The sequence below is a fragment of the Leopardus geoffroyi genome, chromosome D3 (assembly GCF_018350155.1).
Source record: "Leopardus geoffroyi isolate Oge1 chromosome D3, O.geoffroyi_Oge1_pat1.0, whole genome shotgun sequence".
NCBI classification, from domain to species: domain Eukaryota; kingdom Metazoa; phylum Chordata; class Mammalia; order Carnivora; family Felidae; genus Leopardus; species Leopardus geoffroyi.
The window spans coordinates 5,998,156-6,012,955 of record NC_059339.1 but is presented as its reverse complement, the minus strand read 5'-3'; the positions used below and the strand labels follow the sequence as shown (position 1 = coordinate 6,012,955).

At 47.2% G+C, this 14,800-nt stretch overlaps 1 protein-coding gene across 1 annotated transcript in view; it reads left to right on the top strand.

Moving 5' to 3' along the window:
* Positions 1-13,043, top strand: part of LOC123588354 (translation initiation factor IF-2-like) — a 44,174-nt gene extending 31,131 nt beyond the window's left edge. Inside the window, exons 4-6 of the mRNA XM_045459202.1 lie at positions 1,479-1,644; positions 8,857-8,922; positions 9,026-13,043. Of these exons, the coding sequence (XP_045315158.1) occupies positions 1,479-1,644; positions 8,857-8,922; positions 9,026-9,049 (256 nt within the window). The 3' untranslated portion in view covers positions 9,050-13,043. The remainder of the gene's footprint in view (positions 1-1,478; positions 1,645-8,856; positions 8,923-9,025) is intronic.
* Positions 13,044-14,800: the final 1,757 nt, after the last annotated feature.

The following is a 14,800-nucleotide window of genomic DNA, read 5'->3' as shown; positions in this document are numbered from 1 at the left end:
TTTCCGCACAGGGAGAGACTAGGTGTGTTTGTGTTGAGGGCACACACGCTCAGTAAACATCTGTTGCTTGGTGACCTGTGGAAGACAGAGACGAAGGAGTCTTAGATGTCCTCTAAATTCACTGGCTCTCTGCTGTTCTTGCTGGTTGGAGCTGGCATTTAAGAGGCAGGGAGGGGAAGACAGCAAACAAGGAAATGCATCCCTACATACACAGACTAACTCGGGCGGTTGTCCATGAGGGAAAGTGAGAAAACCCAGCAGAATGATGTGCTGCAGGGTAGGAGGCGAATCAGTCTAAATTGGTTAATGGAGCCGCCCTCTGAGAAGGCCCCGCCGACGCTCTCACTGCTGAGAAGATGCCAGCTCGAGGGGGATCAGGGAGACGCGTGGGCAGGGGAGTGTTTGAGGTGCTGAGGGGGATCAGGCTTGGTGAGTTTGAAGACTGGAAAGGGGACGAGTGAGGTGGTGTGTGGTGTGCAAGAGGATGTGGTGGTGAGACTGGGTGTCCCCCGTGTGCCCCGGTGAAAGGAGCATGCGTTTTAAAGAGCAGTGGGAGGGGGCGCCTGGGTGGCGCAGTCGGTTAAGCGTCCGACTTCAGCCAGGTCACGATCTCGCGGTCCGTGGGTTCGAGCCCCGCGTCGGGCTCTGGGCTGATGGCTCAGAGCCTGGAGCCTGTTTCCGATTCTGTGTCTCCCTCTGTCTCTGCCCCTCCCCCGTTCATGCTCTGTCTCTCTCTGTCCCAAAAATGAATAAACATTGGAAAAAAAAAAAAAAAAAAAAGATGGTGTCTTAGGCCATGTGACTGGGTGAGATTACTTGGAGAGAGGTTATAGATCTGGAAAAGAAGGGGGGCCCCCGTTGGAGCCCCGAGGCACCCCAACATTTAGAAGTCCAGCAGAAGAGGAGTGTCCAGCAAAGGAAACACGGAGGGGCTCATGAGGGAGCAGGGTGGCTGACAAGGAGGGGACATTAGTGCAGGCCACGGACAGGAGGTGTGTCGTATGGTCCCGTCTGGTGGACGAGGACAGTGCCCGTTGGGTTTGGCGGTGTGAAGATCACAACAGCCTGGATAAGAGTGGTTTTCAGTGAGGGTAGAGACAGACGCCTGGCGGAGAGAATGTGACGCACGAAGCTCTCGGGGAGTTTTGCTGTGCAGGAGAGCAGGTATTTGGGCGGATAGGTGGGGCGGGGCTGTGGGATCCAAAGAAGTCTGTTTGAGGAAGGAGGGGCAGAGAACATGTTTGTATGGGACGGACCAGCAAGTGGGACAGAACTGTTGATGACACGGAGAGTCATTGCAGGATTTGATTTTGAGGAGGCCTCAGAAGTGCTGATGGGACACACGTGGCAGGACTGGCCCGTGAGGAGCAGGAAGGAGGAGGAAGGAGGCAGAGCGCACAGGTGTAGATGCGGCCTGTGGGAGAGTGAGGACGCTGTCGTCACGTTGTTCCTGTTTTCTCAATACGTTACCTTGGCAGGTTACCAGCCCCGAGAGAGGGAGGTGGAGGGGATCCAGGAGATTCGAGGAGAAAGGAGGACACTGGGGACGTTGCTGTCGTGACTGCAAAGCGGCAACTGAAAATCCTGGAAAGCGTGTACCGAAGGCTTTCAGAAGAATTTGTGGAGGCCTGGTGCCCACCCGAGGTTTGTCATCGTGAATTCAGGAAAGCCTGGCGTCATTCGGCTGCTTTGGGTGCCCGTATGGATAGGTGGAGAATTGGATTTAAGTAAGGTCGGGGTGTTATTTAAAATGGTGTGACAGGGAGAAGGTGACAAGAGAGTTAACGGTGAGCGAGGAAGAGGCGTTCTCCTGATGGACGGAAGTGGAGTGAGCGGGTGACAGGAGAAGAGGAAAGGTTATTGCTTGTGAGTCTGCGGGCGAAAGACTGCTGGAGTCGGAGCCGGCAGGGGACGAAGCACCAGGCGGCCAGAGGGTGGCTTGCTGTTGAACAGACTTTGGAGACGGTGCAGTTACTGGTGATGACAGAAACGAGGTACGGCCTCGGAACCGTGATGGAGGAGGAGGGTGGCCGGTGAGGGGGTGGGGCTGCAGAGTCTGCGCCAGGAAAGGAAGTGGGACAGAAAGGCAGACAGGGTCTCGTTAGCGGGACAGAAAACGATTAAAAGCAGACTGGAGGTCCTGTGGGAACAAAGGAAAGGTTCCGTCAGATTAGCAGAGTCAGAAAGCTGGAAGGGCAGGGTGTGGTGGTCACATGATAGGGTTTCACTGAAGACACGTCAGCTGCTGTCACCGCATTTGTGTCCTAGGTCCCCATCCGTGTAGTGATGTGCCCGAGTTTGCCTGGCTCCGTGATGCCTGTGCAGGCAAAGTTTCTTTAGCTCTGTGATTCAGAGTGCTGGTTGCCGGTGTGTATCTTTCTCCTGAATCTCTTTCCGCCTTCACTACAGGGATCTCCTGGGCAGAGGCTTACCGCTTTTCTTTCTGTTACGGAAAATTTCAGATTAACTCAAAAGTAGAGGAAGTAACAAAATGTACTTCTGTGTACCCTTCATCCAGGTTCAAACCCTATCATCATACGTTGCTATTCTTGCTTTATGTACTCCCTTGCGTCTTTGTTCGCATGAGAAGCCAGTTTATCCACTGAGTTAGAGGTTCTGCGGGCGACTCCAGGTTCACGTGAGTATCGGCATCTTACTGACGACGTGAGCACTTGCGCAGCCTGCATTTCAGAAAGGAAGAAAGTACGTCGTACAGATGTGTGTCCTTGAGTCTCCAAAGCATGCTCTTTTACATCATGGCCGACTGATAGCATACAAAACGTCTTTTTGTGATAGGCCAGTACACCTGCATCATCCTGATTATTTTCAAAGGAAATAGATGCAAAATCACGTTAGGTGACTTACTCGCCTGGTGTCCTAAGACTAAGTGGAAACACACTTCTAAATCCCTTTCATTCCTTTGGTGGGACTTTGTTCACACAGCATCTGCCCTGCATCTTCTATCCCCAGTCTTTTGAAAGGCATTACTGTCCTGTCCCTACACCAAACCTTCTTCTCCCTCAGCAGCCCCCACCTCTCGTCTGTCGTCGGTGCCAACAAGACATGGTCCCCGGTCTCCCTGGGTGTGGTCTTGTGTCCAATGGCATGCCCTTCCGCAAGCCTGTTTCTTCACAGGTCTGGCTGGGAGGATTCAGTGGCTCTGCAGTGGTTTTCTCTTCTCTGTCAGTGGTGCCAGGCCCGGGACGGGTGCCTTTGTCTTCCCGTATCACAGTCCATCTCCGTCAGAATCGCGCCGCGAAGTGTTTCGCAGCGTTTGGCTTCTTATTCCTGTAGGAGTGTAACTGGATTTTTCTCCCCTGCTGAATCAGGGTGGTTAGTCTTGATCTCATGTCTAGATTATACTGAGTGTGATCCAGCTTTCTGGAACATCGGTCACAGTTTCCCGACCTCCCCCTCCGTGGTTGGCATTCTTCTGATACCTCCGTCGTCCCAGCACAGCGGGCCCCTGTGGGATGCCGTCTCTCCACGTGTTGTACTCCTCGGCATCTCTGTTCTGCAGCACCTGCCCTGTGAAGACAGGGTCCTTCTGCTCTGAGTTCCTGGTTTGCAACTGTAGAATCATTTAAACAAGAAATTCGTGAAAAACTAGTGTACTTTTTTCCCAGGCAAAGTCGTATTTTTTGGTTGGCCGTGTAAAAGAGCAATATATGTAAAAAGTACATGCAAAAGTGTGTTTAATCAGGTTTTCAAAATCCACATCCACGCCTCCTAGCACAGCATCCTGAGCACCTCCTAGGGCCGAGAGGCTCTTATGTGTACGTTCTGCATCAGACTCTGGCTCAAGTTTTGGAGGGAAATCGGTGTCCTTGCTCTGTTTGGACTCTTGACGTTTGCCCCCTGCAGGTGTGACAGAGGGGGCCCCTTCCCCAACGGGCGTGTCTGCCTGCAAGGAAAATGAAGGCCGGGGGGTGGGGTGGGCCCAGTGTGTCTTCCACAGCTTCCAGACTGTGGTGGAGTTTTAGCATTGCCTCTTGGTCTGGGATGGAGAGTGCTTGTCCTGAGCAGCCCTCAGAGGGGCCATAGCCCTGATCTCCTAGCTGTGAATCCCGCGCCTCCACCTCCAGGTGGCCCTTCCCGGGCCAGCACCCAGAGACTCCTTTTTAACCTCTGGCGTCTCAAGCATCGGGTGGTGTTGGCTTGCTGATCCCTCATTTTTAGCGGTACTGAGAGGTCAGTGCTGATTTGGGTGTTGCTTGGTGTCACAATGTTTAGATGAGGCAGAGATTTCAATGGATAGAGGGAGGGCCCTTTTTCACAGACGGTGGGGGTTGGGGGCACATGGGCTAAATTTAAGCAGTTTTTCTCTCAGTTCTCAGCTGAACTCTAACTTCCTGTTTGAGCAGTTCTTGCCCACTGTGGGTTGAACCCCCAGACTGCTGGGGGCTCTCCTGAGGTCTCGTGTGGAGAGACTGAACATTGCCCTGGGCAGTGTCAGGTGACCTCAGGGCAAGGCTCCTTCCTCCTGTGGTCGGAAAGGTGGTCCCGCAGTCCTGTCGGCTGTCCCCTTCAGCGCTCTTACGGGACGGGACGTTGGATATGAGACGTGTCTTAAGTGAGAGAATCTTGGGAGCGTGTGATTTGGGATCTGTAGGATTTTTTTAGCTCGTATTTGCTATCTTGCTTTCTAGTCTCCTTTGTATGTACAGATGCAGTGGGGCAGGTGGTGGTTAGGAAAGTTTATGGCGGGGAGGCTTTTTGTGTTGTTTGTCCTTCTGTTCATTGGTTCGTCACATGGAAGATTGGTTGGAGTTCTTCTTGCTTTATCTTTTTTTCTCTTTTTCCTAAAGAATGTAGCTAGCCCTGCCCCCGCCCCACGTGGTAAGACTTGCAGGTATGTCTAAGCATTTCTGCCTGGAGAGAGGGGTGCCTGATTCCTCCTCGAGGGAAACTCTGGTGGAGTTCAGGCAGGAATTTCATGTGCCTGAGCTTTGGTGTGGAGATTCCGCCTTCTGAGCAGTTAGTTCCGATGGGCGTCCCGACCCTCACTACTTCTGTTTCCAAGTCAGGAGAGCCACACGGTGTCCAGGCCAGCCGGTGAGGGACAGAGGGCAGGATGTGGCAGTGTGCCTTGTCTTCCTGCCCTGAAGCCACAGACGCCTCTCTCTCGGGGTACATGCAGTACTACGCACATTTTCTCACGCTCAGGGTTGGTTGGGGAAGTCAGCTCTTCGGGGGAATCATATTCGTTTAGTTGTTTCTGGTTCTGGGATTGGTTTCTTGCTGCAGCAGGAGCAGGAAACGAATGTCTTCTCTGCATTAACTGATTTTTTGTCATAAAAATTTTCAAATACACGGGTATAACATTGTACTTATCATTTATCCATCATCATGTATCCATTACCTAGATTCAACAGTTACAGTGATTTTGCCACGTATGCCTTATCTGTCCTTTTTTTTTTTTTTTAACATTTTTATTTTTGAGAGACAGAGCGTGAGCAGGGGAGGGGCAGAGAGAGAGGGAGATGCAGAATCCGAAGCAGGCTCCAGGCTCTAAGCTGTCAGCACAGAGCCCGGCGCGGGGCTCTAACTCATGAACTGTGAGATCATGACCTGAGTCGAAGGCGGACGCTTAACCGACTCAGCCACCCAGACGCCCCAATTATCTGTCCTTTTTTACTGTTTTTTTTTTGTTTGTTTGTTTGCTGAAGCATTTGAAGACTCCTCTCCGACATCATGTCACTACATTCCTGCAAGCTCCACTGTACATCTTTGAAGACACTGCCATTTGCACGACTATAGGGGCAGTGAGACACCTAACACAGTTGGCCGTGTTCCTTGTATAATCTGATACCCCATTCCTCATCATGTTTCCTTCGTTGTCTCCTTTCAGCAGCTGGTTCATTTGAATCAGATTCCAAAGAAGGTCCTCATATTACATTGCATTGTTAGGCCTTGTGTCTGTTTAGGCCTGCGTCTCGAGCAGCTCCCCCCACCGCTCCCCATTTCCAGGGCATGTACTTGTTGGCCGTCCTGTGGACTGGCTCCTATTTTGGTATTTTTCTGCTTGCTTTCTGCCATTTCTTCTCGTACCTTTATATAAAAATGATGTTTAAAGTCTGGGTTACGTACCAGTTCAATCTTTCAGCAAGAATGTTCCCAAGCGATGCTGTGTGTTTCCTGTGTTTCCTGTCAGTCACATGCAGGGCTACACACAGGTCTGCTTGCTCCTCTTTGAGTGGTGCTAAGATTGATGAGTGGGTTTAGGTGATGACAGCCCGATCCTCGCAATGTCGAGTTTCTGGTCACGGTCAGGTATTTCATTAGGGTTATGCATTTCCTAGCTGGGTTGTCACATGACCTCAAAAGATAGTTCACAGAGGAAAGATAGGATGGACGCACAGTTCTTTCCTTTTAATTGCCAGTTTTTAGGGTAAAAAGTTGGTGCCCTAGTTACTTCCAGTTTTGCTCAGTGCCTTGAATCTCTGTCTCTGTCTGTCCCTGTCTTTGTCTCTCTGCTCCCCGCCACCCCCATTCCCCACCCCTGAAATCAGTGTAAACTTGTGAACTTTTGTATATTTAATTTGTTTCAGTAGATTGCATTCATTATTCCTTTTTGGATGCTCAGTTGTCCCATTTTTGGCCAGTGGGAGTCTCTTCATAAATTGGCATTGTTGTTCCTTTGGCATGAGTCTCTTGCTTTCTGGCATAACAGGATGTCCCAGCCTCATTTTGTAAAATGCTCTGGCCTTGAAATCAGCTGTTCCTCTAGGGATCCCTGTGCCTTTTGGTGGAGAAGGGTATTTTGCTGTTGATTGTCACTGCTTCTAGGTCTTTCTGGTGGATAAAGCTAGAAAAGACATGAATTCAAACTGATAAATTTTATGTTGTACAATTTTTTCCTTAACTTTGGTTTTACGTTTGTATCTGGTTTATCTTAACATTGAATCTTGGTTCCTCACAACAATCGCAAAATTCCTTACTTGTATGATCCTAATTTATACACCAGTGTAAACGACACACCAGTGTTGTTACAACTAACAAACTACTGAAAGAAGTTTGATTTCTTTGCGGCTTCGTTTGTTGACAGAGCATGTCCCTCTGAGTACAGCACACTAAGTGTGGATGTTACCGACTTGAAAAGTCATTCTTTTTGTTTTAAAATTTTAGGGATTGTTTTCCTTTTTTTGGACTTAGTTTATTTTTGGAATATATATAAACATGTTTCCAAAGCTGAAACGACATGATAAGGTATGTTTGGAAACGTTTGACTTCGTCTTTGTCTCCTTCCTCTCCACAGATAACTGCTTACCTTCGGTTTTGTGTTATCTTCCCTGTTAATTTTTGTACATGATGTAAACAAACACACGTCCGCATTTACATCCTTGCTTGGCACAAAAGTCAGCGTATTATATATACCCTTCTGTGTCTTGCTTTGTTCATGAAACAGCATGACCGGGGTCTGCTCTGTCTCAGTGCATCGTGTTCTTCCTCGTTCCTCTTTTTGAACAGCCAAGCAGCATTTTATTGTGAGGATTAACTAGAGTTCGTTGGACCGGTGGGCTGTGCATAGGCCATGGGTTGTCTGCAGTTTTGCCGTGTCAGGTATTGCCTCACTGAGTAACCTGGGACATCAGTCACTTCCTGCTTTTACCAATATATCTGGGGATGGAAGTATGTGTTACAGAACAGAGGGTAGATGCATATCTAATTTGTCCAGCCGTTGGCTATATTTTTGCTGAAATTAGTTCAACTTCAAAATCCACTTACAAGCAGTCCAATTTATTTTGCCATTTTATTGTTAAAGACATCTCTTCATTTGCCCGTCGCCCTGTCTTTGTATGGAGCATATTATTGAAAGTGTTCAAGAAGATCCGTTGATTTCATTTAATGAATTAATTGAAGTGTCACTTACTGACTATAGATTACAGGGGGTGAAAAGATTGGTAAAACATGGTCCTACACCTCACAGGAGTTCAGAGTTCAGATAGAATATTTTGGGATCTGTTTTCTTTGTTTCCTGATCATTCTGTTTGTTGTATATTTTGTCCCATGTTGGTCATCAAAAGACTGGTAATAAGGCCCTGGGAAATGTGCCTTTATCTGCTGTACCAGAATGAGGCAAGATATGCCTGTTGGGGGACGAGAGGGTGTTGGGAAATATTCCATAGATGCATATGCAGCACGTATGAATTGAACACCTCCCCTTCACCAGAATGTAACAGTGAGCAGCACACACAGTTCCTCCCTCATGGCATTTACATCTTAGTACAGGAGATCTATCAAAAACCAAGGAACAGTGAGAAAATGACAAGTTATATGTGCTTTGAAGGAATCAAACAAGAGGTAAAAATTAGAGAGTCTCAGCAAGGGGCCTTCTTTAGGTAAGGGAGGGGCAGCTGACACAGCAAGGCCCACACAAGGTCGGGCAGAAAGCATTTCAGGCACTAGCTTGGGGTGTTGCGAACTGAAATAGAAAGCACAGCGAGGTGTGGGGGAGAGTTGGAGGTAAGGTCACGCAGGGCCTTGGGTATTCACTTAAAGGTTTGGATTTTAATTACATCAGGAAACCAGTGAGGACAATTAAACAAGGGAATGGCATTCGATACCACTTTGTCATATATTTATTCTTCCTGTAGGCCAGAAGGCTACTCAAATCTGATGTTTTAGGTCTAAAGCAGCATTGTCCTTTCTGAAGTTCAAAGTGGAGATAGTTTTCCTTCTTGCTCCTTTATGCAAGACAGCTGCTTCTCACATTCAGGTCTTCTGAGGATTTCTTTTCTTTTTCAATAATATTCCCTTGATGATGTTTAGATAATTACAATAAGTGGTTGTAAGTGGATTATATATACTTGGGCTATGAACAGGAGCATGATATCTACAAATTCTCTTCTTCAGACCTGCAAATCTAAGAGATACATCTCTCTGGAAGATAAGAGAGCTTCTTCCTCGAGATCAAAAAAGGTCTGTATTACTGTGTCACATTTATATGAAATTAATTATGGAACCAATAGCATTTGCTGGAAAAGAGGCATTTTCAATGTATTTGCTTATGTTTTCATTACAGGAGACTGGAGTGATACCCACGTAGGGAATCCCCAGAAGGAAGGATTGGCACACGTGGAACCCAAGGAGCTTGCTTCCTGGGAAGGCTTCTGTCTGATGTGTAGGAGGCAGAACGTCATACTGACTCTTCACGGGGAGGCTACAGGGGATCGAGATCAACACTCAGTATCTCACCCTCCACCACAGGGGACACTGTGCGGTCCTTTTTCTAGAAGTGGGAAGTACGAGATTGTTCTACAAGAAGAAGATTCTGGGGGCTTAAAAACGCAGAGGTTTGCACCTTGGGAGCCCCTTGGAATGTTGACAACTCAGGATCTGAAGGAAAGTTCTGTGTTCATGAGTTACAGAATTCATGTGGGAGTAAATGTCACTTTATGATCAGTAATAATACTGAGTGAGGAGCACTATGCAGGAAGAAACCTTCCATAGAAAGACGGGCAGGGAGAAGCTTAGGCCAACCATAGCCCTACCGAACAGAGCAAGCCTGAGATAAACTGCCAGGATGGCCAAATAAGAGACTCTATGAAATAGCAATCCTTCAGCTATAGTAGTCGTAAGGAAATTTCCTCCTCTAAATCACGATACCAAATAGGAAAAATGATCTACAAGTGCCCCATGTGTAGGGAATTTTTCTCTGAGAGAGCAGATCTTTTTATGCATCAGAAAATCCACACTGCTGAGAAGCCCCATAAATGTGATAAGTGTGATAAGGGTTTCTTTCATATATCAGAACTTCATATTCATTGGAGAGACCACACAGGAGAGAAGGTCTATAAATGTGATGATTGCGGTAAGGATTTCAGTACTACAACAAAACTTAACAGACATAAGAAAATCCACACAGTGGAGAAGCCCTATAAATGCTATGAGTGTGGCAAAGCCTTCAATTGGAGCTCACATCTTCAAATTCACATGAGAGTTCATACAGGTGAGAAGCCCTATGTCTGTAGTGAGTGTGGAAGGGGCTTTAGTAATAGTTCAAATCTTTGCATGCATCAGAGAGTCCACACGGGCGAGAAACCCTTTAAATGTGAAGAGTGTGGGAAGGCCTTCAGGCATACTTCTAGCCTCTGCATGCATCAGAGAGTTCACACAGGAGAGAAACCCTATAAATGTTACGAGTGCGGGAAGGCCTTCAGCCAGAGTTCGAGCCTCTGCATCCATCAGAGGGTGCACACTGGGGAGAAACCCTATAGATGTTGTGGGTGTGGGAAGGCCTTCAGCCAGAGCTCAAGCCTCTGCATCCACCAGAGAGTGCACACTGGGGAGAAACCTTTTAAATGTGATGAGTGTGGGAAAGCCTTTAGTCAGAGCACCAGCCTCTGCATTCACCAGAGAGTACACACAAAGGAGAGAAACCATCTCAAAATATCAGTTATATAGAGTGTTTTGCTAACAGTTAAAATTCTTAAAACCCATAAGTGCCACTAGGAAGGAAACCCTGTAAATACCTACATTGACCCAAGAAATTTTTACAGCAAGCCCCAGCAGGACATTCTTTTTGAAGAGGCATATGTGAGGTTGGTTTTTCTGGTTTTTGTTTGTTTGTTTGTTTTGTTTTTTGGATTCATGCCAAGTATGTTCCACAACTTGACTTTGAATCTGGAATCCCTCTGAGTGTCTGCCCCAGACGGGCTGTGAGGTCCCAGTCATGGGTGTGTGTTTCCTGGGATTTGGGCATGATGCCTCAGTACTTGGAAATACTACACAGGAAACCGTGATCATTGCCCAGCCTCCTGAGTCACCCTCTGTCTATGCTTTCCTTAAAAGTTATCCCGGTGATTCCCCCTTCGGGAGCTCATGCCCTTCCTTCTCTTGATTCAAACACACTGGTTAATGAATGCATTTGAAAATGGACAGCTCCCACTAAGATAGTGTTCTGGTATTTCTGAGGTTCTCACTTGATTCAGCCCCTACATATCTTTCCATATATCCCATTATTTCTGAACCCACTTTACCTGTGTGTCCTCAAAACACCCATATATATCCACCCCTTCCTAGATGGCATTAAATTTCATTTTAGATTTTAGGTGACTCATAATTTCCATTCACTGGCCTGTCAGCGAAATCATTGGCAGACATACATGCCCTTGAACTTATTTTCTTGAACTTTTCAAAAAAATTCTTGTGGATTCTGCTAATCACTGTGTCTCTATGTTAGACCTAATTTTCTAGTGGTTTCATCACATATTTTTAACTTGAATTTTTTTTTTTTTTTTTTTTTTTGGAAATAGCTGAATGTAAATAGGAAGAAGCAAGCAAGCGAAGTTAGAACTTTTCTCCATCCAGAATTGCCCTCTCGGGCTCCTCTTGTAACACATGGAGCTCCTTACTAGCTAGGGGAGACCATAGGAGAAGTGGATGGTTGGAAGGAGTCACGAATAATGTTTAGTCTCTGTAATTTTGGGCAATAATGTGTAGGAGTCCTCAGTACCTTCACTGAGGATTATGTATCCATTCATTTTTAGGCATGAGTGTCTATGTTACTCTCTCCTTTCCTTTCTTCGTTCATTCAACAAGTATTTATTGAACACCTCCTATGTGCCAGGCACTGTGCTAGGTGCTGGGAATACCACTGAGTAAGACAGACAAGGGCCCTACTCTCATGGAGTTTACTTCTGGTGGAGGAGACGATACGCAAGTAAGCAAATACATAATGTAGTTTGAGATAGTGATTAAGTGCTATGAAGAAAATAAACTAGGGTGATGATTTAGAGTGGGGGTGGGTGGGGGTGGGGCATCATTAGACGGCAGTCAGGGAAGGCCTTTCTGAGGGTGGCATTGGAGTGAGCGTGCAAGGCTGGAGGCACTGGCCGGCCAGCCCCGCCACCGCGCCCGCGTCTGTGGAGTGGAAGGCGGCTGGGCGCTGGAGCGGAGCGAGCAGCGGGGAGGGGGGAGATGCTGAGTTGCTCAGTATTCTGACGTTTATAGGCCCTTTTTTCTTTTCTCCTTCTTGTTCTTGCTCTTTTTTTTTTTTTTTTTTTTTTTTTTTTTTTTTTTTGTGGCTAGATTGATATTAAAAACTCATGTGGAAGGACTCAAGGAATGTTTAGAAGACCAAAAGTCCCCAATGACGAGAACAAAAAGCACCTAATTTTTAACTTTGTTTCTCTTCTCATTCCTGTTTCCATTGATTTCCCACATGTAGTCCTTATGCTCAGGAAGTCTTTGGGGGAAGTTAAGGGTCTTTGAAGCTCTGAAATGGGTGAGCAGGTTCACAGTGTCTGTCAACTGTCTTAAGAGGTTGGGAAATGAACTACCCAAAACAGTCGTCAAAATATTGAAACAAAGCTTGATTTTCTCTTCATATTTGAATTAAGTTTTTCTGTTTGACTGGAAGGGGTTTTTGTGTAACTAAAACCTCAAGGCATAAAGGAGATTTAAAAGGAGCACATAACTTAGTGGGTGGGCCATGAAACTAGAGATGGGGTTCGGGGGTAAACGTATCCCTGTTTGGATTTTCATCCAGATAGCTCTGTTCACAGCCTTTGGGAAGTCCCTCCTCCTGTGCGTCCTCCTTTCCCAGGAGAGGGCCAGCCGAGTCACTGGGGGAAGCCTCTTCCAGGCCTGATGCCCTCGACTACGATTTACTGTAGTGTCTTACCCTTGTCCATGTCGCGGTAGGCTGCGGTGTTAGAGAGCCGCCTAGACTTTTAGTTGGTAGAGAGACAGCTGAAATATCATCGGTAGGATTTTAGTTTTAGGAAAAATCAGTTTGATTTCTAGCTTTATTACTATTAGGTGTGTGAGCTTGGGCAAATCGCCTAATCGTGGAGTCTGGTTTTCTCACGAAATGAGGACATTAGGCTAAATGATTTCCGAGTTTCCAGCTAGTCCTAGAGTTCTATATTTCTACATAGTTGAATTATTTTATCATGCTGTTGCTGGGGGATATGACTAACACTTTTGAAGCTACTAATTTTATGTCGAGCTTTAAAGTCCATAATTGTTATCTTCGGAAAATATTATTTGACCTACAGTATGTCCAAATCAATTTAATAAAATCACTTTATAACAGGGTTCTGTGCTTGACACGTGGTTGTGTGAATTCAGTGGTCGTGTGGTGTGTGTGTGTGTGTGTGTGTGTGTGTGTGTGTGTATGTGTGTGTGTGAGGGGGAGGGGGGGAGAGAGCGCGCAATTGGGGATGGCTTGTGTATTATTGTGTATTATGCCTAGGGTGACCATATGATTTACTGCCCAAACTGGGCACTTAAGAGTATAGGGGGTGCTGTTAATGAGGACCACAGGCCTGAACTGGGACTGTCCCAGCAAATCAAGTTGTGAGGACACCATGGCCCAAGCAAGTAACAAATGACTGAATTGCATCCGGAGTAATTCAGAGAGGAGGTGCAAGGTCTGTGGCAAACTGGAAAAAAGCATGCCTTTCTGGAGGATGGCCCCTGCTTGCCTGTAGCTGTTTATTTCCATGCTAGAATATAGGCCAAAGGTTCCCACATGCTCTGCTCTTTTAAGAGAAAACCAGCAAGCTGAATTTTTAGATAAAATTTAATGTTTTAAAATGTTTTAGACAAAACATGAGTTTTGAATGTCGGCAACAAATTCCTGGTCCCTGTGTGACCCGTGTTGGTCATTTGTATCACCTGCCTAGTGCCCACAGGCTTTTGTTTAACTTTGTGAAGCCCTGCTCTGGTCCCTGAAGGCTGCGGCCGTAGACTCCTGCTACGGTGGGACAGAAGTCCCAGGGGAAGCCATGCTGGCCCGTGCTCCGTGCCACAGGCTTGGACGGTGCTTCTGGCGTCTGCTGGCTTTGAGGGGACAGTCTGCGTCCCACTCCGACTGTCAGAGGGGAAGCCGCCCAAACTGGCCTTTTGACGTGAGAGGGTTTGGGAAGAGAGGTCACACGTGGGCTCAAGTGTCGCTCGCGGAGTCACTTGGCTCCTACTAAGATTTCGGATGTGAGAAAGAAGTCATGGCTGACGTCACAGCCCACTGACTTGGGGACCCCTGAGTAAGTGGCGAGTTGCTCCTTTAAGAACTGTATCGAGTCGGAGATCCCCAGACATCCAGATGGTCTGCTGTAGAAGACACGGGTGCCCGGCCACCTCGAGGAAGTTGTCGGATTCTTTTGGGTCGTGTGAGCTTGAGCATGATGCTTTCTGAGGGATTTCCCAACACTTGGTTCTGTTATCCTAAAGAATGTTGAATCGTGAAACAGTTTTTGTGTCCAACTCGCTGTTGTCAGGAATTTGAAAAACCAGGTGAATGGGAAGCAGATATCAGAAGCACTTGGAAAAAGTACTCAGTGGTGAGATCAAGCCCCGAGGGGAGAGATGAGGAAGAGGCGGGCACCACCACAGGCAGGGGCCAAACACAAATAGCGTCGCTGAGTTAAGATCGAGACCGCAAGAGGTAGGAAGACTGCGCGTGGCAGAGCCCTTCCTCCGTGACCTTAGGCAGCTCAACGTCTCCGAACCTCAGGTTTCTCACTGGAAGATGGTTTTGAAAATACCGAACTCCCGAAATAGTTGGGAGGACTAAATAAGCATGTATAAAGTGCCTAGCATTTCGGAATACGGCAGGAGAAAAGTAGTCCCACTCGTCTGTTCGGGAAGATGAGTCGTGTTCTTGTTCTTGGGGCTCCTCTGTTCTGCTGAGGCCCACTGTGATGGGTTTGGGCATCTAAATGTGGGGTAGGACCTGGAGGAGGTAGGCGGGACAACTGGCCTCTCCCAGGATAGCCCGGGACCAGAAAGTAAGAGTAGAACTGGAAAGGTAGTGGGAGAGGGACCCAGGTGAGCAGGGTGGTGGAGGGTC